We start from the raw sequence: 25515 nt of genomic DNA, 5'->3' as shown, positions 1-25515 counted from the left end.
GGAGTAAATGGAAGAAAAGAAAAAGGAGCAAGAGAACAGAAAACCAAAGGAGATCCCACTGTATTACACACTTTATCTCAGGATATATGTAGCTAGTTTTGCCCAAGTTCAATCCCATAATCCGCATGCTAATTCAGGTTCGCCCCTGGCTTTTCGTCAAGATAACACTAGAGAATTGGCACCTCGGCGTAATCAGCACCAAAGAGCTCCTGAGATTGTCTGCTAACCAACACACGGGACTCAATGCAGCAAACAAGCTGTTATCGGGTTAGCTTTATCGATTCGGTCTTGGCCGAGATCAAGACTTGGTGTTACCTTCCCGATCTTACTGTTCGCCAACCCAGCCCTTTGGTCTTGTGGGCTTGGGGCCGAGGGCTCGGCAGACTCGGCGGACTTTTTGACTTCAACCGTCGGTGCCGATCAGCCGCCATGAGGCGCAACACTTCGGTACAGTATGTTGGTAACGTATACCGAGCAATAGAAAGGGAGAAAAGAAGAAGGACGAACCTCAGATCGAGAAAGTATTTCATCCGTGATCCGTTTCGTGCTAAAGCCAACGCCAACTATGGTTGAGTGTTGAAATGTACGATGCAACATAGCGAATCACTGCTTAATATATCATAGATCATATTGGCCGGCGTTCTCCTCCGATTTACCGTTTTGTCTCACCTTATATATTGCGCATTCTAATAACTGAAAACGCTTTCGAGCTGAAGATTCCGTTGAAATACCATTTGCGTTGTAATTTGCTGTTACAGTCACTAAGCAAAGCATCAAGTGCCAACGGGTAAGCTAAAATGAGCTCCAGAAGAGGAATGGTTTCATTTCTCTACGCTACAAGATGTGCTGCGCACTTAGGCCATAGCTTGGTTCGTTGCAGTGAGAAATCACCAATAACCGTGTGCCTGAGTGGGAACAATTCATTGATCTATTAAACTGTTGTGTCAAGAAAGAAACCTGAAGCCTTGGCGACTAGATGAGTACGCAAGAACCTAGGACTTATACAGACTGCAAATCCTTCCACATATTCGGATTTGGTGTTATCATGAAGCCGGAGACGCCACTCCATCCTCGTGAAATCACACGTGAAACAAGTCAAACATGACCGCAAGTTTCACCTTCCAACTCTCTAAGCATGACCTTTGGTGTGACCACCGGGGTACTTCTCGACCGGGGCACTGGTAGACTCTTCGTGGGCAGTGGAGAGCATGCGCATGAAAGTGACGCCGAGATCGCAGAGAAGGAAGAAGCTAAAGACAAATTTAGGTCAGGATATCTATCCTTTTTCCAGTAATGCCCCTTATAGATGGAAGGCTTTTAATTGCAACGGCGTGGCTTACTCGAATATGGCAGTCATCACAATGGCGGCCAGGTACGGCTTCGAACTCTCGACGTAGTTGAATTCGGGGTTCGGATCGCCGCCGTCATAGCTGTAAGGCTGACCAGGGGAAGTGTCACTGCTTCTGATGCCGCTGCTTCTGGAAGGAGACAGCGGAGTCTCCAACCCTTTGGCCATGAAGTAGTAGGACGAGACATTGGCCAAAATCCACGATGTGTACAAGAAGAGCAGCACATCGACCAGGACGGAAACGGTGGCGACCATGACCCGTGGGAGGGGTCCATGGTGCGAGAAGCTGGTGAAGGACGAGACAAGGAGCAGGCAGAACCAGACGAAACTGAAGACGGCCTTTTCGGGTTTTGTGATGTTAGCGATCATGATCTGTTGACTTGTTTGGCTGATAGGGGCACCAGCGTGAGCTGTTCGAGGAAACATACAAAGATGATCTCTGAGGCGAGCATCTGGATTTTCACCTCGATTCGAAGAAATTCGATGGTCCCGCTCGAGGGGTTGCTCACTACACTGTAGCAGATGATCAAGCCGATGGCAAGAACAACGAGGAGCGCGTGAAGGCCGCGAGCCAACATGCTTGACTTGGGACCCATTCTGGATGGATTCGATCGTAGTTGGGAGTTTGAAGAGAGGTGATGGTTTGCAGATGAGATTTCTTGAGCTTCAATAGTGCAATGTCGAGTCAACGATGGAAGCAGAAAATGAAAGAATGAAGGTGATGAGCAGGTGCTCCCAGATACAATGTGGAAGTTACGAAGGAGGACCCACGCTTCAATGGATTTGATTGGGTGAGATTGGTGGTGTAAGTGATGTTAGTGTAAGTACACGACGGGCTGTGAGCTATGTCAATGGCAACACAATTGATTCACTTGATACAATGACAAGAGGTGGGATGCAATGCGCCAATATCAATTGATCTATTCTTGCCTGCCCCCTCAGGCATCAAAAGTTCAGCCTATTCGATTGACAGTTGGGCTATTTCGTTACCAATTTGGCCAATATACCTACTGGGGCATTGGTTGGCAAGCTGGATATCACGGCCAACAGGCGTCTCTCAAAATAGAACATCCCCCATCAGCACTAAGCCCACCATGAAAATTTCAGCCCCAGCTTGTAATCGATCAACGGCTGTTAGCAAGTGGATCTGCACAAAAAGCCGTTGCTAAAGCTTATCCTGTTCCTCCGCCCGAATGGCTTTTTGACTTTTTGCTACCTGCTGCTACGCCAGTTCCCTGTCTTGCGACACTCTTGGCAGGCCATTTCACCCACACATTTGCTCACCGGATTTGTTATCGCCTTCCATTGCCCATATGATTGGCGACTTGCATTACCATATGGGCCCATCATCAGAGTGGATGGCACAAGGGTGTTTGGTTTTTCCCGCCCGCAAGCAACATGCCCCTCAGATTGATCGACGTGGCCACTTGCCAATTCGCTAATGCCGCGCAGCTGTGGGAAGAAGAGAACTTGGCCCTCCAAGAGGGTGGGAAGTTGAAGTATGGCATCCTGTCCCACAGATGGCTTCGCGAAGAAGATGAGGTGAAATATAATGACCTGTCTCGGCAAGACCTGGCGCGGGGCAAGAAGGGATACTTCAAGATCACCCACACATGTGAGCTCGCCAGAAGGGACAGCCTGCGCTATGTGTGGCTCGACACCTGCTGCATCGATAAGAGCAGCAGCGCAGAGCTCCAGGAGTCCATAAACAGCATGTATCGATGGTACGAAGACGCGGCCGTGTGCTATGTCCATCTCAAAGACACGGATCTTGATCAAACTCCGGCTTCCAGCGTTGATATTGGGCGGGACGAATGGTTCGAGAGAGCCTGGACGCTCCAAGAGCTTGTGGCCCCAAAGAACGTCAAGTTCTACGATAAGAATTGGTGTTACATTGGGGACAAGCACGGATTGAAGTAGCAGATACACGAGAGAACTGGCATCAGCACTAGTTTGCTGGAAAACAAGCCAGATCTTGAGGACTTCTCGATTGCCGAGCGCATGTCTTGGGCTGCTGGCCGCAAGGGAACCGTAGTTGAGGATCGAGCTTATAGCCTCTTTGGCCTGTTCGGCGTCAACCTGCCCGTGCTCTACGGTGAGCGCGAAAACCCATTTCTTCGTCTCCAAGAAGAAATAATCAAAACATCAGATGACCATTCCATCTTCGCTTGGATTGGCATCGGTGATCGCCATGGGGGCTTACTGGCAAGAGCTCCGGAGGACTTCGCAGCATGTGGGAATGTGAAGACTGTTCGCCCGAAGAAGGGGCGCAGCGCGTACAGGTTGACAAACAGGGGCGTTGAGATTACCCTCAATTTGACACCTTGGACTTTGGATACTTACCTTGCACGCCTTCACTGCAACGACCAGCCTCGTTACCAAGCTCTACGGCGATTGAAGGTAATGTGAGCGGAATCTTCTTACAGCGTCTTGGCGAGGATGGTCAGTATGCTCGGGTTAGTGTGGATGGGGAAGAAGTCAAGAACAACGTGAGGACGCCACTGAGCTGGGAAAGGCCTGGGCGGGATGCCTCTCGGGATGTTCTCGTCTATGTGCGGCAGCCTAAGGCGACAGCGCGAGAATTAACGATAGCGCAGACGCTTGGTTATCGTATATGCAGTACACTGCTTAGACTCGGTTCGAAGGGAGAGCCACTTTTTGGAGTCCACGGGCCGAAAGGAGTGGTTTGGGACGCCGCGACACGCTTGGTAACCATACCGAATGGTTCAGCTACTCAAGGCTGGATTGCGTCAATCAACGTTTGGAGACAAAGCAACACCATTAGCCAGATCAAACTTTGCTTCGACTTCGATTTCAACCCCGTGGTGTTCCTCGCCGCGACCGGCGCCGTTGGAGGCAAAAATCTGTCGGATAAGAATGAAGCCTACCGGGACAAAGTGGAAGCACTTACAAAAAAGATGAATATCCTTTTGAACAGGGTAGGCACTCTTTCAACTGCAGTGGAAACCCTCCCGGGCAGGGCAACCGCCAGCGGCAATGTTGAGTGGCAGTATGCCCCAGAAGAGGTGAATGGCAGCAAGAGCCTCGAGTCTCGCACCGCAGACGACGAGCTGGGCTGGAGTCCGATTAGTTGGGATCCCCGGAAGGGCCGTGTGGCGTCCCAATGTCCATATCGGCAAGGCCTTTGGGCTCTGAAAGGAGATCGCTTCGATGGTCTCGATGTTTTCCTGCAATTTGATGACAAATCACTGCCCAATACAAGGGTGAAGCTTCAGAAAGTGAAGACAGATTACGGTCTGGTATGGGACTTGAAGACCGACAACTTTCCCAGGTAATGGGCGAACGGCAACCGTTGTGGGCAGAGGAGCAGGAGAGCTCAGAAGAAACGGTTCATTAAGTGGTTGACTGTCGGGCGGTCTCAAATCAGGCACGCGGGGTTCCCTGCCCCCCAACTCCCCAAGCGTTAGCGGACCTTTCAGGCACATGCCCGCTAAATATGCGCTAAGTTGGTATGTCGCTTCCAGGGCGGGTCAATGTTGGAAGTTGCCCGGGTGGCTAAAAGTCTGATATATCGCATGTGCATCCAGCGCAGCACTTCAATCCACCGACTCCCTTCACGCATATGCCGCTAAAGAAGACAATCTAATTGCGCCTTCCGGAATTGGTAGGTCGCTCTGCAACCCTGCTCGCCGCGCCGGAACAATTGGTAGCAATTGAGGCCGCGGATTGGACGATAAGCTGCAGCCAAGCCTCTACCGGCTCTTGGTTTCCTGTGCAATGTCGGTCCCCATCACGACATTCGGAAAGTGCGAGTCGCGGCGGGCAATTGTCTCGGAGCTGGGGACAGCTGATTGAAGTGCATGGGATCAAAATGTTCTAGATAAAAGATGTGCTGCCTATCCATCGATTGCCGTTCCTTTCGCCCTCCCACCCCCCATCTTCGCCCTTCAGGTCCTGATGTTACGGCGGTAATCTGCGAAGATGAAGATCCCCTCACTCCCCAGTCTCTTTCTGGTGGGTTCCGCCATCTTTGGTGCAACGCTGGCCATTGACCCCCGCGACAACCTCACCAGCCTCTCGGCAATGGCGACAGGTTACTCACTTTCAACGAGACCGTGGTGTCGCCTGCGTTCCGAGCCAGCTCTCGATCAATCGAATGGCTGAGCGGCGGCGAGGATGGTCAATTCATCTACCGAGACGACTCGGGCGCTTTGATTCTGGAGAACTTCATCACTGGCGAGAGCTCCACGTTTGTCGCTGCCGATGTCATCCCAAAGGGCGTGCATGATTACACTATCCGCCCGGACTTGAAGAAAGTCATGTTCTCCACCAACTACAAGAAGCAGTACCGTCATTCCTTCTTCGCAGACTACTCAGTCCTCATCGTTGATTCGGGCGAGATTGTGCCTCTCGTTGCCGACCAAGATGGCGACATCCAGTATGCCGATTTTGCGCCTGTCGGAGAGACCATTGCTTTTGTGCGGGGAAACAACCTATTTCTGGACACCAATGGCACCGTGACCCAGGTTACACAAGACGGCAGCCCCGATCTCTTCCACGCCGTGCCCGACTGGGTCTATGAGGAAGAAATCTTTGGCGACAGGAAGACACTTTGGTTCTCCCCCGATGGATTGGCCGTTGCATTCTTGAGTTTCGAGGAGACAGGAGTCGAGACATTCACCATCCCGTACTACATGGATGGCCAGCCTGTTGCGCCCAGCTACCCAGCAGAACTGGAGTTGCGTTACCCCAAGGTTGGCACCAAGAACCCGACGGTCAGTTTGACATTACTCGACGTCAAAACTGGCAAGACGCAACCCGTGGCGATAACCGCATACGAGCCTGAAGACTTGGTCATTGGAGAGGTGACTTGGCTGACTGATACCCACGACACCCTTGTATACCGCGCCTTCAACCGCGTCCAGGACCAGTCAAAGCATGTGAAAGTGGCTATCGCGGCACAGTTCGACAACCTAGAATCAGTCGTCATTCGAGAGCGGGATGGGACAGATGGCTGGCTGGAGAACACCTTGCTCATGCAATATGTCGGCGAGATCAACGGCACTGGCAGCTGGTACCTCGATGTTTCTGACGAGTCTGGCTGGCAGCACATCTACTTGTACCCCACTGAAGGGGCCGAGAGTATCGCCGTGACGAGTGGCGAATGGGAAGTTGTTTCAATCATCAAGGTCGATACTGCCAAGGAGCTCATCTACTACACTTCGACGGAGAAACACAGCACCGAACGTCATGTGTACTCGGTGTCCTACGCGACTCTGGAAAAGAAGCCACTTGTTGATGACAGCGTTCCGGCCGTCTGGTCTGCTTCATTCTCGTCGGCCGGGGGCTACTACATCCTCAGCTATCAGGGACCCGATGTGCCGTACCAGGAGCTCTACTCGATCAACAGCACAGAACCCATCCGCGTCATCACTTCGAACGAAGCGCTCCTGACAAAACTCCAAGGCTACAATCTGCCCAACATCACGTACTTCAGCCTCGATCACCCGTCGGGCTTCAGTTTCAATGTGATGGAACGTTTGCCACCAAAGTTTGACCCTTCGAAGTCCTACCCGGTCCTGTTCATTCCATACGGCGGCCCGGGCGCTCAGGAAGTCTCCAAGTCCTTCAAGGCCATTGATTGGAAGGCATACATCACGTCAGATCCGGAGCTCGAATATATTACGTATACTGTAGACGGGCGAGGCACTGGCTACAAGGGACGAGAGTTTCGATCAACGGTGACATCCCATCTGGGCAGATTCGAGGCCCAAGACCAGATCTGGGTGGCACAGCAGTTGGCGGAATCCCGACCTTACATCGACGCGTCCAAGATCGGCATCCAGGGCTGGTCATTTGGCGGGTACCTATCGTCCAAGGTGGTCGAGGCCGACAGCGGCGTCTTCAGTCACGCCCTCATCGTCGCGCCCGTCAGCGATTGGCGATTCTACGACAGCATGTACACGGAGCGATACATGAAGGTGCCGGCATCCAATGAGGCAGGGTATAACGAGACGGCGGTACGGAAGTCCGATGGGTTCAGAAACATTGCGGGGCGTTTCGCCATCTACCACGGTACGGGCGACGACAATGTCCACTACCAGAACTCGGCGGCCCTGATTGACCTGTTGGTGGGCGCGGGCATCAGCCCCCAGAAGATGGACTGGCAGTCGTTCACGGACAGCGACCACAGCATCAATTACCACGGGGCCAATCCTTGGTTGTACAAGCACATGACGGATATGCTTTACCAGGAGAAGCACCGGACCAGCCAGGGATTGGTGCACCAGTGGAGCCGCCGCCATGGGGAGGAGAGGAAGGAGTGAACCTGGTGCCTGGGACGATGGGTGATCCATGAATGTAATAGAAATCAATGAAAATCAGTAATGTATGTTTCCCTGAACACTGGTCTCGAATGATGGAAGTGATGATGTCCGAAGATGGAAAGACACTTGTCTGGAGTAATGACCGGGAGACGTTCCTTGATGTATGGGAGAGGCACTTGCCTTGTAGGATGGAAACACCGTGCCGCTGGATGAAGGAAACACCCGTCCGGAAAGATGGAAATGGAGAAGGCCAAACTAGTTTCATGTCAATCGCGGACAGCCACCAGTTGAGAGTCATGGGACTTGGACTGGTGGAAGGAAGGAAGGAAGGAAGGGGGAAGGGGGAAGGGGGGAAGGGGAAGGGAGGACGACAAGTGTTGTCCTCCCCAATTGGATCGATGAGAATCGCTAAAACTTTTGGAGAGGCCGATATAGAGCCCTGGGTCGCTCGTGAATGGTTCGGGCGCCCCGTTGCGAGTCTCAAGCGGAGCCCTCACTCAACGGGGCAGCGAAGCCAGTCAAACCCCGAAGTGGCGAAAGCAGCTGCCTACACAGGCTACTTTGCGCGAACTTGCGGGGAGATCGTGAACTTCATGTCTTGTCCGGCGCCGACACGAGTGGGTCTTGATGACCATGGTTTAAGCCCCAGAAGTCCCCAAAAGTTTTGTGTCATTGGGCCCGGACGGAAGGAAAGGAGGGGAGAGGGGATGTAACATACCAAGTAGTGTGAGTTGCTTTGAAAAAAGCAATGTGTCGAGAGGCCCGGTCGTGTTGGGCGGTGGGAGGGTGGGTGTAAGAGAAGAGAGTAAGTAGAATGAATGATTGTTAGGAAAGAAAGAATGGGAAGAGAGCAGAGAAGGGGGTCGGGCTTAAATAGTTTTCCAGGACAGGTGAGTTGGGTGACGAACTCTAAATAACCCGCGTACAGTCGGGCCGTGTGCATTTCGGCTTGCCAGGCAGATTTATTGTGAAAAGGGGGAGATTCGGGCCAGTACCCAGGCTGAGTTTGTAATACTCTTGGTTGAGAACAATGGCCGATATTAACTTGCTCGGGTGCCGCGTCTTGGACTATAGCTACATACCTACTTAGAAATCAAATAAGCGGAACAATGGAGAGAAAATTGAGTTGTAACACGTATATTGTGATTTGCAGTCATACATTCGTCGACAGGAGGGTCCTAGACTGAATAATGTAATATCACTTAGAGAAAAAGCCGTATCGATAGGTTGACGTGTCGGGCCCTCACGACCACGGCAAATGGTGTGTGTGGGTGGGTGGCTGGGCGCTGGAAACCTTCATTCTCGTATCTGTGGAGGGTGACGAACAATGTAAAGGGGTAAACTTCCCAAATGAAATATCACACACGAGTGACCAGTTCAGTGACCAGCACTTGGGCGTCTGCAGGATTTGAGCCAATTGGCGACTTGAAACGTGACTGATACGTCCTCGACATCGTCAACCACTCGAGGGTCAATAGACTAGGCTGGGCGACGGAAGTTCTCAGGTTGAGGTGACGGGGCTGATTTGGAGGGCCACGAACCTCGTCGTTACGCGGTGAATGAGGTGGTTTGGAAGTCAATTATGCTCATGTCCTCCCGACTTGTGATCCATGACTGCAGTTGAGCCGGAAATAAAAAATAGTACACTTGAAAGTTGGATAGACCCTCGTAGTATATTCGATTAGGTGTTGAAGTAGTCTATTATATAGATATGGTACAGTGATTATATGGTGCTGCAAGCCACGCCGGGTGGCAACTGCATGTATATTCGAGGTTCGTTTTCGCCGTCGGTTGTATGGAAGGATGGGCATTAAGCCCCCGATAAGTCTCCCGGTCAGCGTCTTACATAGAGACCGCCCTTTCCATGGACCTGATCTCTCGCCTCCGCCCCTGCAGATCGGACCCCAGCCCAATGGAGCGGGACGCTGTCAACGCGTTTCTGGAGCTGTGCCCGTGTCTCGACGTATCTGTCCCCCATGTTTCTCTCGCTCTTGGCCGTCCGGAGCCTCGAAAGGGTCGTGTGCGGCCCCCAGTGCTCGCGGCCGAGACTCGCGAGGGCGATGTCGACGTCTTTTGAAATCGATGACAGGAGCTCTGTCGGCGACCTTGTGCGATTCAGCGCCGGGACCGGGCGCATATAAGCCATGATGATGACTTTCAAGCTAGAATCGAAGAAGGTCGACGAGCCGAAATCGTGGATCATATGCACGGTGGCTACGTTGCTCTGAACGACTCGTGGGGCTGCGTAGGGACAAGGCCCGACCATGATGATCGCCTCATGCCAGTCATAAGATACACCGACGTGTCCGACGCCCGGCTGAACGCTTGCCCAACCAATGTAAATGCCGCTCAGGCGCAGGAGCAAGTCGTCCGATAGACCAGTCAGATTCGCCGTGGGAATGCCCGTTTGAGCTTGACCTTGACCAGTGCCTCTGGTAACCTTGCCATTGATCTTAATGGGGAACGGGCTCTCGGGACCCGACTCCGGTCCGAGCACTTCCGCATCGTGGTCGAAGAGGACCTGCTCGTGCAGTGGCGCATACGAGACGTCGCGCGCACCGTCATAACCCGACTCGAGAGAATCGAACTTGTCCTTGAGGCCCGACTTGACGTAGGCGACATGCTCGGCCCTAGACGTGACCATGCCATGGTTCGTCACTTTCTTCGTGACCTTCTGCACGCGATCGCCCACCAGCATCTTGGCGGGGCCGACATACTTGTTGACGACGGCGTTGCCAATCACAGAGGCCGCCTTGAGTCCCATCTCGAGCGGCATGGTGGAAAGGCTGGCGCCGCGCATGACGCTGACGTCGCTGGACGTGCTCGCGACGCGGAAGACGGGGCTGGGGCAGAGGGCCTTCTTGCGGTCGCCGGTACATAGCAGGAGGCGGAGGTAGCCGTCCGAGGCAATGGCGGGGATGCGGACGACGCAGGTCTCGCGCGCTACGTGTTTGGCCAGGTGCTTGTCATTGTTGGCCTTCTTGTAGAACTTGTTGGTGTCGCGCTGCCAGGCCCTCTCGTCCGTCTCGGGCAGGTCCGAGGCTAAGGCTTCCGCGGTGGGCGTCACGTCGATCCAGTTGGACCCGGCCCCGAACAGAGTGCTGAAGTTCATGCCCATGTCGCCCGAGTAGCCCTTGCGCTGCAGCCAGAGCGTCCGGTCCTCCGGTAGAGGGCTGTCCGAGAAGATGGTGATGGTCACGCTGGTGCTGGGTCCGCGGTAGTACACGAGGGCCGAGGAGTTCCGCATGATGGTGTAGTGCTTGGTGGACTCCGACGGGGTGGAGACAAGGCCGCCGGCGAAGTAGATAATCTCGTCGACACCCGTCTGCCAGAAGGATTTGCCTGGCGTTGTTGTTGCTGCTGACGTCGGCGTCGAGTCAGCCGATGTTGGCGTGGGAGGTGCTGGGAAGCCATAGTCTGATGGTGCTCCCAACGAGCTTGTCGATGTCTTGGAGTGAAGTGTGCCCGCCGGCGGCGTCCCGGCTGAGGTTGGTGTTAGAAGTGCTGGGGGTGGGGGAATCGCCCAAGGTGTCGTCGCCGGATTGTAACTGGGAATGGGTGAGTGCGCCGTTGGCGTTGGGGGTCCTGGGGGTCCTGGAGGCGGTGGAGGGGGTGGGAATTGATAACCACTCGGACTGATTGATGGTGTTGTCGCCGGATTGTATTGAGGTATGCCGGATGTGGGCGGTGGGAATGCCGGTGGTGGCGGAGGAGGTGGGAAATGGTGGCCGCCGGCTGGGATTACTAACGGTGTCGTCGCCGCCTTAGGAGGTAACCTGGGCCGCTCCTGGGCCTGGTATCGTGTATCCTCTTGGTTTTGGGCCTGATACCTCAGATGCTCACGTGGCTGCTCCACCAAAGAGTACGGAGGCGGGTTGCTGTCCTGCTCATCGCAATAATCATCCAATACGTCGTAGGCCTCTGCCTCGGGCGAAGGGGGACGTTTTTGGGCGTCGGGCACTGGCTTGCGTCTGATGCCACCAGGAACCAATGAGGCTGGGGTGTCAGACGACATGGCAGTTGGGATCCGTAAAGTTCCCACTGGCGAACACGCGGCGCGAACCCTCTCAAGCGATTAGCAGCAGCAACGGTGCTTTTGCTTCCTCGCATCCACTGCCTTCCTTTTTCTTCTCGGTCGATACGTGCGGGGGTAATGAAATGGACGTGTAGTTATGTTAGATTAATGATTCGGGCCATTGCGAAAGAAAAGCAACTTTCTACCGGTCCTGTAACATTGGCTGTGACAAGCCCAAGAAGGTTCCCCCTATTGCACCATGCCATTCGTTTCATGCCCAGAACGCCCAGCTATTTGGCTTCTGCTAATTAATTGGCAGCGTCCCCCAAAAGTTCCCCGGAAACATGGCGGAGTTAAGCTCTTGCGCTGGCCATTGTCCCAGCGCAGCTAGTGCAGCCAGTGCCTGAACGCGCCCGTATCAGCGTATCTTAGGTACGTAAGAGTGGATCCCACAGGATCGGCATTTGCGACCCCCGATCCGCCTTGCCACCCTCATTGGCTGCGAACCCCTACAGCAGCAGGCTACAGTGCATTCTGGTGCATATGCTGCACATCCCCGGCTACAGCCTACAGGCGAGGACCTTGCTAGAGCTCTCGCCGATCCAAGGCTGTTGTTGGTGCTTGACGTTAACCTTGAGCCTCCCATGAGCTCAAGCAGCTTCACTCGGTTCCTTTCTTTCTTTCTCCTCCCTCTCTCTCCCAATCCTATCCTTCCACCAATCCTTCAGAAAGTATGACTTCATCCGAGATGACAACGTAGCGACCGGCGGCCAATCGTCGGTTTCCCTGCTACCCCCAGGCCCCTTCAACATACGCCTATCTCTCTCTTCCTCCCGTAGCCGTAGCGTATTACAATTTACAAGATGGCTTCCCCAACGTCCACAGCCTCGTCCTCTGCCCGTCAATCCCAGTCATTATCCCAACATGGCCATCTCGAGGGCGCCGACGCGATCCCGGTCGAGACGCTCGTGCACCACCTGCTCGAGGCCAAACGCTCGCTTTCGTCCATGTCCCTCGTCCTCCGCGCCAACGAGCTAGTCACAGCGGCGCGCCAAGCCCACGAAGAAGCCGTCATCCTGGGGGCGCAAGCCGAGTTCCTTCGCCGCGGCATCACCCTGCAAGTCCGACTGCTACTTAAGGTCCGCAAAGGCCTGACCCGAACATACGAGAACGGGAAGCGCGAGTTCAAGCAGATCATCAAGCACCTCGACGCAACAAACGGCCGGCTCGAAGAGATGATGAACGTCCTCCGTACTCGAACTGTAGAAAGTGCCTTTAGGCCACAGGGTGAGGAGAAGAAGTGTCTGCTAGATTTCCTTGATGTAGACCAGGTTGACACCATGCGCAATGCCCTCAAGGAGAACATCGGCGCCTTGCAGGTATGTCATCATCCGGCCATCGAGAAGCCCAGGCGGCGGTTCGCGTGGACATCAATTGCTAACTTACCATCTTCACCAGGCCACTCAGACATCATTCGACGGCGACCTACTTCGATTCGAAAACGATCTTCGAGGACTCAACAAAATCATATCCGCCTCTTCCTCCCCTCTCTCCCCGTCGGCCTCCGACGCAACACAACCAATCATACAACTCCTCGCTTCGATGATGGACAATTCGCACGAGATGGCCGAGCTGTTGACCTCGCTTACCAAGCACTTCGACTTATGCGTGACTGCCGTGCGAATAACCGAGGGAGGCGTGGCTCTGGCCAGGAGGAGGGCTGCCGAGGTGACACAATCACAAGACGGGCGCGATGCGGTGTCGATCTCTGGCGTCATCCCGGACCAGGACCCCCATGCGCCCGAACTAGACAGCATATCCGCCCAGGAAAGAGCCAACATCCCCCACGTCGTTGTTCAAGACGCGGTCGAGGTTTACGGTGTCGTCGAGGAGATCAACGCCAGATTGCAGGCCTTGGAGGACGAGTTCGCGCGGCTTGAGGAACAGACTAATCAAATCAAGCATACCTACGTGACGACCATTGGCGCCTTCCACGTCCTCGAAGACATCGGTACGAGACTACAGAGCTACATTGCGTCCGAATCGGAATATCGCGACCGGTGGCAAGACGAGCACCAAAGTATCACTGAGAAGATGAGAGAGATGGACAGCCTTCGTGCCTTCTACGAGACGTATGCGCACTCCTACGATAACCTCATTCTTGAAGCAGACCGCCGCCGTGCCCACGAGGAAAAAGTTCTGTCGGTGTGGAGGAAGGCCAAGGAGAGCGTCGACAAGCTCATCGAAGTGGACCAGAGGCAGCGAGACACATTCCGGCAAGAAGTGGCCGAGTACATCCCCACAGACCTGTGGCCCGGTATGGATGACGGTATGCGTAGATGGGAAGTGGTACCAGCGCGCGACAATGGCGGCGCTGAGGGCTTGAGCAGCACGGCTTCGCTGAGCAGAAGCGTCGTGAAAGCGGCAGCTGAACGCTTGGACCGATACGATCGCGCGACACGAACCAAATGATGAGAGAGAGAGAGCGAGAGAGTGAGAGAGCTTTCCATAAGCTTGCAGCATTTTCTCTGACCGATTCTTCTTTTTCCTATTCTCCTATGGCGTTTTGGGGGGATTTACTAAGCGAGGGCGGCCCCTAGGATCAATCACCACTTCTGGCTTCATGGATTGGCGTTTAGATGACATTTTCCCGAATTGGTTTTTCGCACAGGGGGCACTGGCGATGTTTGAACAGTTTGGTCACTTCAGGTTGGGTTTTTAGAGAGGAGGTACACGCCAGCTGCGTGCCTAGCGGTCTCAGCAAGATGAGAAGCCGATGTATTCAATTACAAATCAGAACATATTCATCTCAAATTGTCTCATGCATTGAGCTTTATGAGTTACTTCCCCATCCGTGGCCCTGTCTGTCTATCATGGTTCTTTTGGTGAAACACCAAATCAATGATGCTGTCATGGACGAATTCTAGATGATTCCAATGCAACCTGCCATTAATACATCATATCAATCACCATATAACAGATGCGATTCCAGTCAGTCTTTATCTTCTAACAAGCTGCTCCGAACTCTGGCAGTCAGGGGGCTATCGTGAAAGTAGTGTCTTTGCCTCGTCAGGAAGAGAGGATGTATGCATCTGAACTTAACTAATATACATATTTACTACAAACCTACATGGCCTAGGTGACGGTATCGAGCATGCGCGTGTAGTAAGACTGGAGATGTTGCGTAGTTCCCGGATCAGGCGTCGGGTGCAAGCTCCTTGCACAGTCGCTCAATGGACTCGACATACCTCATGACACCCTCCGGCAACGTCAGTCTCACTTTAGTTGCCTTGTTCTTATTCTTTGCCTTGCCTTTGCTCTTGCCCTTGCTCTTGCCCTTTTGTTTGCCACTCTTGCGTGGCTTCTTGGCCTGGCCTTGGTAAAATGCCAACTTATCAACTTCTTTCATCAGAGTAGTAAAGTTTATTTTGTCATTTTGCAGATGCAAAAGCAAGTCTCCCAAAGCCGTTCGGGTCGGTTTCGTTGACAAGGCCTGGATGCTCGTATGGGTACCGAGCAGTATGGGGTCAACACGATACAGGAAATCGCTGCGGCCATCCATCGGTATCAAGTCCAGAGTCTCAGCTATGAAGGCATAGGTGCCAGCCACATGACCGAGGTTTCTGGACTCCATATACTGATGATACATTGTCCGCGGGACCTTCCCCGACGCGAACTCCTCCCTATCCTCAGCCTGCTGACTGGGCAACGATTCAAAGGGATAAAAAGAGCGGTCTCGATAGATCCGCTTCTTGACATCCACGATCGTCACCCGCTGCGTGGGAGGCAGATTGGGCGTCGGTGGCGTAAGGAGCTCCTTGAAGTCAAGCAGTATAACTGCAGCGAAAACACTCTCTATAGTGACGACCCCAGTGTCCCAGACCCCCCCTCCGTGCCATTTAGAGTGGGTTGATGCAGAGCCGTCTTGCGTCCATAACGGCAGCTGAATCGTTACCCAGAAACTCAACAAGGTAAATATCCATGTAAACCTGGGTCAGAAACCGGTCGATGCCCGCCAGTTCCCGGAAGCTGTCCGACTCGATAAATTCGATGTCTGCTACCTTGTAAAGCTTTGCTTCTGGGATCGGAGGCGGCCATGACCAGGTTTAAGTGAGATGCCGAATTGTTTTGGCTAATGTAGGAGAAAAAAGGAAAGTCTTGAGCTGGGTTTTATTTGGTATATATAGGCTTCGCTTGGACTAGAAATACTCCTAGGCTCTGTTACTGGATGCTGATGTGAGGTCTCGGGTATATCAAGGTTTCCCGCTTTTTTCTAGGCTTTCAGCTGAAGTCCATCTGATTTCTTGTATTTACGATGTTCTTGCTTCTGTTCTGCGTTTTTTATACTCGGAATTGCTCTCCTAAGTGATTTTTTCTTTAGTTTAATATATTCGAAATTCCGTTTCGGGAGTTTTTCGTATTTACTAATAAAAAAGATGAAAGACGATGCATTATTTCCACTAGACATACAACTATTCCTACATGAACCCTTCTTCGTACTTGCGTGACTTTCCCTGCCAGGCTCGGTATTTCCGGTGGACGTGGAGGTGTGCTAGTGATGTGAGAAAACAATGTACAGGGACATGCGCCCCAAATGTTTTTGACTGGAGTCACGGAACGTCGTATCCGCTACTTGAAGCCAGACAGATCCTTCTTTCGACGCTCTCTAGTCCTCCTGGGCTGACCCGGTACCAGACGTCTCGCCCAGCATCGCTTCCAGAGCCTGTCGGTACTGGTTCAGGCTCTGCGTCAACGTCAGCCTCTTTCTGCGCTTCTTGGACTTTTTCTTTTTGCCCTTGCCCTTCCCCTTCTTCCCACCCTTACCCTTCTTTCCTTTGCCCTTGGGCTGCGGCTTTGGTGCAACTCCTTCGTCTGCAGTCTCGAAGACCAACCGTTCTGCCTTCTTCAGAAACTGGCTGTAGTCCATCTCTCCCTTGCCCAGGCGTTGAAGAAGGTCACTGAAGGCCGAGGACCCTGTAGCAGATGTCGACAGCTTGTTAAGCAATGTTTGGATGCCTAGCAAGACTGGATCGGCTTTATAAAGAAGATCTACATCTTTGTTTACAGGGACGAATCGGAAGACAGGCCCTCCCGGGATGAGGTAAGGTACGCGCTGGATGCCTTGCTGAGCAAGGAACTGCTGCACGTACGCGTCCGGAAACACGCCAGAGTCGAACACTGCCCGATCCTCAGACCGCGGACTGCCTTTGGGAGAGAATGGGTAAAACGAGTCATCCCGGCAGACCCTTCTTTTGACATCGGCGACTGTCATTTGCGCCGCAGAGAGTTTAGGAGCCGGTTTGTTCATCATGTCTTGGAAGTCAAGGATGATGAGAGCGGCGAAGACGCTCTGGACCGTGACCACACCCGACTTCCATACTTCGGCCATTGCCATCTGCAAGGGGGTTTGCGCAATCCGTGTGGCCTCCTTGTCGACATACGAGTCTTTGACCAAGATCTCGCCCAGGTGGATATCCATGCCGATCTGGGACAGGAACGCGTCTTCTTTCTCGGATCTCTCGAAGCTGCGCGACAGGATGAAGTCCCTGTTCATCATGCAGTACAGCCGAGCCTCTGGCAATGGTGGAGGCCACTCGAACTGTGCCGTGAGGTGGGCCGTCTGCGTCAGCTTCTTGAGCGATCGCCCAACACCCAAGAAGACGAACTCATCCTCCTCCGAGTACTCGGCCGTCTCTTGCTGCCCGGTGACACCCCCGGCCTTTGGTGACATCATGTCGTACAAGACTGCGGCCATGTCCTCGTACGGCCTGCCGGTAGGTTGGTATACACCGTGGAACTGGGTATAGACCTTTTGCTCCATCTCGCCGACCAGCTTCAAACAGTACATAATCAGGATAGATGCTGCTGGTAATGTAATGGTACCAGCGGCAACTTCAGCTAACATCGTACTGATCTCAGCGCGCAAAAAGTGCACGTCGGCGAAGAAACAATGCGTCTGGCAGGCCACGTCCCATTTTGGATCCACCTCGTAGTATGCCTTGGAGATGGCGTTGTACGATTGCGGCAGCTCGTCGTGGGTCGGGGGGTGGCAGGGGCAAGGTAGGGGCGGGCCGACTGGATCCTTCGGCAGCTTCGTCGGACGATGAAAGGTATTCTACCATCATCGCGGCAAAAGCATGACTATAACACAATTCACATTAGTCTGGGATTCTGAGAAATTGGAACCAAGGACAACTGACCTGAGAGAAATAGTTTCGTCCTGTTCATCTGAATTTTCTTTCTCAAAGAAATCTTTTGAATCGAAGGCTCTATAGCAGTCCTCGAGGACCTCTATAAAGTGGCGATGCGAGGCGATGTTGTCGGGCGTTGTTCTCTTGCCCACCTCGAACCAGACCTGGCATCGCTTGCGCAGCGCAATTGCCCTTAAAAACGCTCTGCTGACATACTGAGGCATGCGAATGTTCGCGTCCACAATCATTCGAGCCTGGTCCCTTAGATGCCTTGTGACCATCCTCCCATCAGCTGGCGCAATCCATCCATTTTCGGAAGAGGTGTACTGCAGCCACCAGATGATTATAGCCGTGTCACGGCTGTATTCTTCGATCTTCGAGGATACTTGAATATCCATTGTGTTCAGCTAGGGCAGATGAGCAAAGAAGCAATATCCAAGAGGATGTCCAAGGAGCTGGGGTTGAGGTTAGATGAGTGCTAAGAAGGATCTTCGCAGGTGCGGCGCTTGGGTTGGTACAAAAGTAAAAGCTCGTTGCAAATGTGAGGACAGACGGCAACAATGAAAGCAATGAAGAGTATTTTCAGTGCTAGATTGCCAACAAATGCGATGCGGAAGCAACAACAATGACAAAATGATTGTGTTATTGGCGCTGGCCACTGAGAAAGTTGGGTTGGTGTGGAAAAAGCCCGAATAGAAAATTTCTGTTCGCAAAGGAGAGGGCAGAATTTACATAACGGGAAGTGTAGAAACATGCCCTAGTAGCCTGATTTCCTACTGTTCCATTGTATTCCTTAGGCTTCTTGAAAAGGAATGAATAGTAAGTATCTATACACAGACTGGTAACTCTATAAGCATCTGAGCTTCACAGCCACCCCACTATAGCATGATACCCTACTTATGAACAGATCGTCTCAAGATTAAAGCATTGATTACTCCCACAGCTCGCGGTGATCAGGACAATATTATAACACGCGGATAGGATTGGACAGATACTAGAAGTGCCACAAAGGCTGGTATTGCTGTTGGTGAATGTTGAGTCAGGTTGCCATTGCCACACCCGATGCCAACCACAAACAACAGTGTTCGTCTTTGCTGGATTGCTGGGTCTGTATCTTTGTCTTGTCACAAGCTGTCAGACCCCATAAACCCGTGAATCGTGTATGCTGAACATGGGAGCACAAGCTCGGTGCAGTATTTTATCACACTCAACGGGTAGTATTGGAAACATATTTTTTTCTAAGTATCACCAAGTGCTGTCTTTAGCAAATTTGTTAACTCGATGGCCGCCCACTCAAAATGTGTCAATTGAACGCACGACAACCACATTATTCTTGCCAGCTTACGTGCATATAACAACGTGACTCGTTTGGCTGTATGCGATGATTGAAAGTGCCCATACACCCGAATAACCGTAACTTACAGATATAATAGATAGACAGAAGCAAGCCAAACATGCGATGTTGTACTGATCCTCAATGGAGAGAAGAAGGGCTGGCTCTCATGTATTGGGTGACAAATAATATGTATGGCAACCGCACAAGCTGTCTTCTACACCTGACTCTATATCGGTATGTGACTAGAGCAACCTAACGTACCAGAAATGGCATGGTCTCGATGACATAATCTACAGATCAAAGACAACGAGCATCGGAAATACACTATTCTCTGCAACTAGTCGTTGGATCGGTAGAAGACAAACGCATAAGATTGCCTAATTACTCATATCGAACAGTTGCTACCCACGTTATGATTGCCAATAAACACTTGGCGTGTGGCTCGTGCGGATGAATCCTTCAGTTTGGTAGCTCTGTCTCTCCCGAGGACACAGCCGGGGCTGGCGCTGAGTTGAATGTCTCACAATGCTCCGGCATCCATAATGTGTAGATGTGCAGGCCTCGACTCACGATCATGGCCAACAGCGAAGTCTGGTCATCCTCTTCAATCCCTCGTTCCTTGGCCCATCTGAACACGCGCCATTATCCGACGGAAGGAAGCGGAAAGGATGAGCTTGGCAAACTGTGCGCATCTACGGGACGAGCGTGGCTCCCGTCTGATGGACAATTGGGATGGACGCAGCCCGTGGGCTCGGACGCACCACAGACCTCCGACGACGGCAACAGTGGCCCTCATGCACGCGCGGATTTAAGACACAAAGCTAGGCAATCCTGAGATGAGAATAACTTCAGTGCGTACTCAGAACAGTCAGTCGCAATACTGGGCATGTTTAGCCTCAAGGTCATATATAAGGAGTGGTTGATCGCGTCTCTTTGGGTAGAATTGGAAGAACAGCATCAACTCAACTACCAACAGCATCTCAAACATTCATCTTAGACATCCATCTACACATTATCTCACACATCATTCTTCTCACTTCTCTTCGATCTAACATCTCAAAAAGACACTTTCTCTTACACACACACCACCACCAACCTACACTCAAAATGCAGTCCGCCACCAAGATGATCATCACCGCTTTCAGCGTCCTCTCCCCTCTCAACCGGCGCTCTCGCAGGTGTCAACGGAGTCCTGGTTAGTATACCGATATCTCCTTCTTCCTCCTACACCATCGCTTCAGCCATCATGGTTATTCCAGCTTCATCCCACTAAGCCACTAACCCCCGACTTCCAGAACAACTGCCCCTTCGACATCTTCTGCGCCTCGGCCAAGGGCCCCGTGGGCGGCGCCACCATCGGCACCTTCACGCCCACGCGCCGGGTCGCCAGCGGCGCCGAGGCCAACTTCATGTCGACCAACAACGACAACGTCGGCGTCTCGCTCAAGTGCGACGTCAACGAGGACCTGCTCCACCCCTACCAGCTCGAGTCCACCATCTCCAACGGCATCGCCTACTACGACCTCAGCGCCATCAACGGCGACCCCTTCCTCGCCTACCAGCGCACCGCCGTCTTCCCGGGCCCCGGCCACCACACCGCCTGCCCCGTCCTCCACTGCGAGCCCGGCCAGACCGACTGCGAGTGGCCCCGCCTGGAGACTTGCAACAGCACCGGCGAGATCCTCCTCGTCCTCTGCTAAATCATCGGAGTCATACCGACTGGAGAGAGAGAGAGACAGACCGACTTGGCCTGGACTGTAAGAACACTACCTATGGGGTTGTACAACACCGATCTCAACATGGATCTTGGCGCGGAGATGATTTCGAATACCCTTTTTACCTTCTACTAATGTAATCACAAGTGGGCGATTCTTGTACACTACTATTACTACTATTACTATTTACTTTGTACTTTTCACTATGTACTATTCACTTATGGGACTATCCCAGATAATACTATTGGTTGTTTTTAAAAACGCTTTACCACGACGCCTTATATCCGGATGTCTTTCTTTGCCTCTCGATCGAGACTTTGAACCAATAAACCACAAGAACATAGTGCAGCTACGGTGAACGTATCAGTATTTCAATCAAGGAGAAAAGTGCAGATCCGGGGTATCCAATTAGCGTGACTGGCACGCAGTCTTACATTCGACCTATCAAAGTGAATTAGACCACGGCAAGCGAAGTGCGGATGCTCAGACTATGTGGCAGGTCCCACGCGGTAATCACAAATTGAAGGCTTGTGTGGGATGAGCGACGCGACAATCTCAAATTACGATTCAAGTGAGGTTGTTGATTTTAGGTTCCCGCCTAGAGCTAGACCAGCGCTACGCCTAGGTTACCTGGTTGTTCTCCTAAGGGTGAAAATTACTGTAGACGGATCAGTATCAGATGGACGAATATCAGACGGATTAGTCTTGGTTTGATATATTGGGGCGAAACTAGCATACAGAAAACTAATTTGCAATCCTCAGTATTAGTGAATATAATTCATATGAATGGCAGTGACGCGTTGAGCGCATTGAAGCAGGGAGAAAAGTAGCAGATATAGCCCGCAGCGATCCCTTGGGGGTGTGTGTCAAGAATGAGTTGAATAAAGACATCAATAGCAATGTTGGACTGTGGAGGAGAATACGTTAAGTTGCCTTATAGCAGCCCCTTTCCTAGTGACCAAGTTGGACTACGATTAGATTGGCACTACAAAGTCTCGAGAGTAGATCATGAGCTATAATGTAGTTGATGAGCCGGTAAACTAACGACTTCCCATTGTTATATTAGGTATGTTTAAAAATTCGTGTCCAATCCCTTATTACTTCGCGCTTCCTCGCTGCGTACAAAAGTCATGAAGGACCCCAAAACCTCCTCGCAGATAGAAAGCAATGCTTTCCGGAACTCAGGAGGGAATTGTTCAGATTTTATCCATGCAGGCAACATTTTATTCTCATCACGTTCCCCCAAGAACATTCTGTGGTAGAAATCAAGCTGTGTACTGAACAGTGACCCGTCAATGTATGGAGAGGGTGGCCGCGGGAGGCCAGGGAAAACGATGTCCCAGATCATATACCAGCGCTCAATGTCCCCACCGTTGATGGTATGGGGCGCAACCTGGGCTCTTTCGCATATGCGTGCCCATTGTTCTGGAGTCACTCCAGGTAAGTCAAAGGATGATGGCGAGCATGTTGTGGCTTCCACATGCTTAGACATTACTTCTTCATGATCGAAAACCAGGCCGCACAGAGGACAGTGAATTGGCGCCCTGTGTCTTCTCCAGAGATGTTGCCGCACGTCACCTATGCGGTTGAAGCCTCGAGCGACAGAGCAGCTGTGCGGGTCGTGGACAAAATAGGGGCAAACAAACTGTCGCTGAGAAGTACTGGAACTTGTGGAGCTAGAGTGTGAGCCACGGGAACCAGAACTCGACCCAGAGCCAGAATTGGAGGCAGAGCCAACGCCGGAGCCCGAACTCGAGCCGGAGCCGGAGCCGGAGCCGGAGCCGGAGCCGGAGCCGGAGCCAACACCAGTGTCGCTGGATAGTGAAGGAACAGAATCGGGTTTCTTGGGCTCCAGCAGAGGTAACATTCTCTTGCCAGAATGAAAAGCAGTTGATTCGGAGTTCTTGCGCTTCAATGCTTGTGGCGCCCGCGAGAGATCGACATCTAAAGCTGAATGTCCTGCAGCAGATACAGGCGACGCAGTATCATTTTGCTTTTCCGGATTTCCGTTCGCATTTTTTGTGAGAGAAGAGCACATAACTCTAGCAATCAAAAAGTCGAGGATTGAATGCGTCCGATAGATCGAGGGAACATTATGTACTCCAAGACAGCTTCTGGGAATTGTGCGAATGGCCTGCTATTGGTGCGCGATGGAAAGATGCAATGGATATCGTCGACGTGTGTTGTTTCCGCAGGTTCCCTGAATTTACGATCGATCTTGAGGCTTGGGATGGACAAAGTTGTTTACGTGAGCTTGGAAGTTCTACGGACCTATCGGGGTGCAAGACTTGCAATCTGGGTGGCCAGCTGACCGGTCGGTCTTATGTTAGCCCTTCGCTCCGGTATCCTACTGAAATCCTTGTTGGCCAAGTCAGCAGTCGCCAACGTATGAGCTCTAAGCTGCATGGCGACTTGCATACCTCACAAATGTGCTGTCGACACACACCATGTTGCGTCATCAATTTGGAAGATGGCCTTTGTATTGGTTCGCTTAAGTGTTGCAAATGCGTATACAAATGTTAGGACCCCGTATCCTGCATGGGGGCGCTGAGAATTGGCCCAATGGTTGCTTGCCACACAAGTTTGCAGCATTCTAGAATAAGACTCGTCAAATAACGGATGGCCATTGGTGGTGTGAGGGGTTCCAGGCCTCGTCACCAATTGGAGGCCATCTCCAGCACACAGATGTGAGGGCCACTACCGCGCGCCCTTTGGAAGAAGCAAGATCGACTGCGTTGGAACCCTACATTCTCTGAGCTTCACAAATGTGTAGAAAAGGAGGCGTTCTATCATGAACGCTCAATTGGATGGAATGCATTCGACGGACTGATAAAACACCGACGTATGTCTACACAAATGTGAAGCTACCACTGCCATGGCAGAACAGTCTGGCAACGATGATTGGTTCTAGAAGCCTCTTCTTACACAGCTGTGTAGGTGATAAAGATGGGTTTCCCCAGACGATGCATTGTCATCTAACCTGTCCCTCTGATGGTTTAGTAGGCACTTAGCTAAGCCACAAGTCCGATGCTGAGTTCTAAGAAGCGCAACAGACCACTCACCGGGCCGCAGCGCCCCCAGCAGGCGAAGCAGCACCCTGCTGCGTTGTTGAACTCCCCCTTCCGTGCTTCTCCTGGTCCTCTCCATCTTCCAAGTTGGGAAACTTCCCCAAATGCCCCTTTCAATAACTTTGTCAACCCTCGGGCATTAGATTATGGCCAACCACAACCTTTCCAGAACTGGCCCATGCCGCAACATGCGCCGTTAGCTTTTGGCAACAGCGCCCTGTTTGACATACCGATGTACGCCGATGCCACATTCTCACAGGGCCTTCCAATGTCTGTAGCAACCGATGCCTCTCATATCCAATCCCCACCATACGACCATGCATCGATTTACAGCACACCCCATCATCACGCTGCAGAATATGCATTACCCCTGGTTTCCAGTCCTGACACACGCGAAACGAATATCGCCCACGTCCCTGGCAAAAGACGTCGCTCGAACATTGCTGCTGACACTGACAATGGACGAATTGCTTGTCTCTTCTACAAGCGGGACCGGATACGATACGAGGTTTGCCGCAAGTTCAAATTCGCCAGCGTCATGAACATGAAGCAACACCTCCTTCGGGATCACCTCTGGCCCGAGTACTATTGTGACCCCTGTCGCAGCGCCATTGGCGACAGCGATCGCCAGTTCCTGTGTCCCAATTGCAGTAATCCCACGTACGAGTTCATCACCGAACCCCAGCTGGGCCAGCTCCGGCAGTTCCGAGGCAAGAGTCGGTCCGTAACGGAACAATGCCATGCGCTGTGGGAAATCGTGTTCGGCGACGGGGCCCGGCCCGAATCGATATATGCCGAAGGGATTCGGACGGAATCATTGGCGCTGGTGCGGGAGCTCGTGGACACCAGCGGCCCTCGAGTCATTGAGACAGTCATGCGTGGCCAATACCCGGTGCTGGCAACGGCCAGCGACGCTGCTGGGCTCTTCCGCCGGACTTTGGACGCGTTCGAGGACTCGGAAGATGCGTCGTCAAATTCTGCTTTTGAATTAGAGATGGGTGGGGGTTCTCAAGAAGAGAACCCGTCTGGTTTTGAATCGGGAGATGGGGTGGATCAGCTTGATGTTTAGGCTTGGGGATCAATGTCTTAGATTCTCAGATTTCTTCATCTTTTTGACTCTCTTCGTTTCCAAGGCAGAGTCATTGAAAACTTCCCACAGACCAGGTCCCCTCAAGGGTTACACAGGGAGAAAAATACCGAGAGTTGGGTGTTGACCTAGAAGTCTTTGCATACTTGGTAGACATATATGCCTATAGTACTGCTACTGCATTATTACTTTTGTTTTTGACCTTCTCCGACCCATCCCGACAAGCCAGTAGAAGAAAATAACTCTTATATGTGCTTAATCTCGGTCTTCTAGTCTATTACACATGGCCACTACTTATTTTGGTGATTTGGCCTTGGCGCTTAGCCCTGACCACGGGATAGGATACCATACGACATCATATTGACTTTGTTTTTTTTTGTTTTCTTTTGCTTTTCGACTCATACCAGCGCAGGCCAGCAGAAGTAAGTGACTCAAAACCGAGCAAACCCAGCACATATCGACTCAAAA

General features: G+C 52.2%; 10 protein-coding genes across 10 annotated transcripts; 6 read left to right on the top strand and 4 right to left on the bottom strand.

Annotated features, from left to right (window-relative positions):
- Positions 1–1361: 1361 nt before the first annotated feature.
- On the top strand, positions 1362–1932 carry PG997_009252 (uncharacterized protein; the record flags this gene model as incomplete). Its single annotated transcript, XM_066813567.1, has 3 exons — positions 1362–1372; positions 1447–1753; positions 1825–1932. 3 exons carry the CDS (start codon positions 1362–1364, stop codon positions 1930–1932), a joined length of 426 nt encoding a protein of 141 aa, XP_066665529.1.
- Positions 1933–2746: 814 nt separating this feature from the next.
- Positions 2747–4644, top strand: PG997_009251 (uncharacterized protein; the record flags this gene model as incomplete). Its single annotated transcript, XM_066813566.1, has 3 exons — positions 2747–3234; positions 3301–3581; positions 3719–4644. 3 exons carry the CDS (start codon positions 2747–2749, stop codon positions 4642–4644), a joined length of 1695 nt encoding a protein of 564 aa, XP_066665528.1.
- A 646-nt stretch (positions 4645–5290) lies between these two features.
- Positions 5291–7635, top strand: PG997_009250 (uncharacterized protein; the record flags this gene model as incomplete). The annotated part of the gene is made up of 2 exons (XM_066813565.1): positions 5291–5323; positions 5383–7635. The coding sequence occupies 2 exons, from the start codon at positions 5291–5293 to the stop codon at positions 7633–7635; spliced, it is 2286 nt and encodes a 761-aa protein (XP_066665527.1).
- A 1834-nt stretch (positions 7636–9469) lies between these two features.
- Positions 9470–11650, bottom strand: PG997_009249 (uncharacterized protein; the record flags this gene model as incomplete). The annotated part of the gene is made up of 2 exons (XM_066813564.1): positions 9470–11118; positions 11272–11650. The coding sequence occupies 2 exons, from the start codon at positions 11648–11650 to the stop codon at positions 9470–9472; spliced, it is 2028 nt and encodes a 675-aa protein (XP_066665526.1).
- Positions 11651–12513: 863 nt separating this feature from the next.
- Positions 12514–14122, top strand: PG997_009248 (autophagy-related protein 17; the record flags this gene model as incomplete). Its single annotated transcript, XM_066813563.1, has 2 exons — positions 12514–13029; positions 13109–14122. 2 exons carry the CDS (start codon positions 12514–12516, stop codon positions 14120–14122), a joined length of 1530 nt encoding a protein of 509 aa, XP_066665525.1.
- A 724-nt stretch (positions 14123–14846) lies between these two features.
- PG997_009247 (uncharacterized protein) lies at positions 14847–15299 on the bottom strand (the record flags this gene model as incomplete). Its single annotated transcript, XM_066813562.1, has 1 exon — positions 14847–15299. The coding sequence occupies one exon, from the start codon at positions 15297–15299 to the stop codon at positions 14847–14849; it is 453 nt and encodes a 150-aa protein (XP_066665524.1).
- A 1017-nt stretch (positions 15300–16316) lies between these two features.
- PG997_009246 (uncharacterized protein) lies at positions 16317–18239 on the bottom strand (the record flags this gene model as incomplete). Its single annotated transcript, XM_066813561.1, has 2 exons — positions 16317–17741; positions 17808–18239. 2 exons carry the CDS (start codon positions 18237–18239, stop codon positions 16317–16319), a joined length of 1857 nt encoding a protein of 618 aa, XP_066665523.1.
- Positions 18240–20302: 2063 nt separating this feature from the next.
- Positions 20303–20877, top strand: PG997_009245 (uncharacterized protein; the record flags this gene model as incomplete). The annotated part of the gene is made up of 2 exons (XM_066813560.1): positions 20303–20323; positions 20473–20877. 2 exons carry the CDS (start codon positions 20303–20305, stop codon positions 20875–20877), a joined length of 426 nt encoding a protein of 141 aa, XP_066665522.1.
- A 1087-nt stretch (positions 20878–21964) lies between these two features.
- Positions 21965–22930, bottom strand: PG997_009244 (uncharacterized protein; the record flags this gene model as incomplete). Its single annotated transcript, XM_066813559.1, has 1 exon — positions 21965–22930. One exon carries the CDS (start codon positions 22928–22930, stop codon positions 21965–21967), a length of 966 nt encoding a protein of 321 aa, XP_066665521.1.
- A 1568-nt stretch (positions 22931–24498) lies between these two features.
- PG997_009243 (uncharacterized protein) lies at positions 24499–25029 on the top strand (the record flags this gene model as incomplete). The annotated part of the gene is made up of 1 exon (XM_066813558.1): positions 24499–25029. One exon carries the CDS (start codon positions 24499–24501, stop codon positions 25027–25029), a length of 531 nt encoding a protein of 176 aa, XP_066665520.1.
- Positions 25030–25515: the final 486 nt, after the last annotated feature.

Source organism: Apiospora hydei, assembly GCF_038363865.1.
Source record: "Apiospora hydei strain CBS 114990 chromosome Unknown utg000007l_segment0_segment0, whole genome shotgun sequence".
Lineage (NCBI taxonomy): Eukaryota > Fungi > Ascomycota > Sordariomycetes > Amphisphaeriales > Apiosporaceae > Apiospora > Apiospora hydei.
This window is presented reverse-complemented; position numbering and strand designations above follow the sequence as displayed.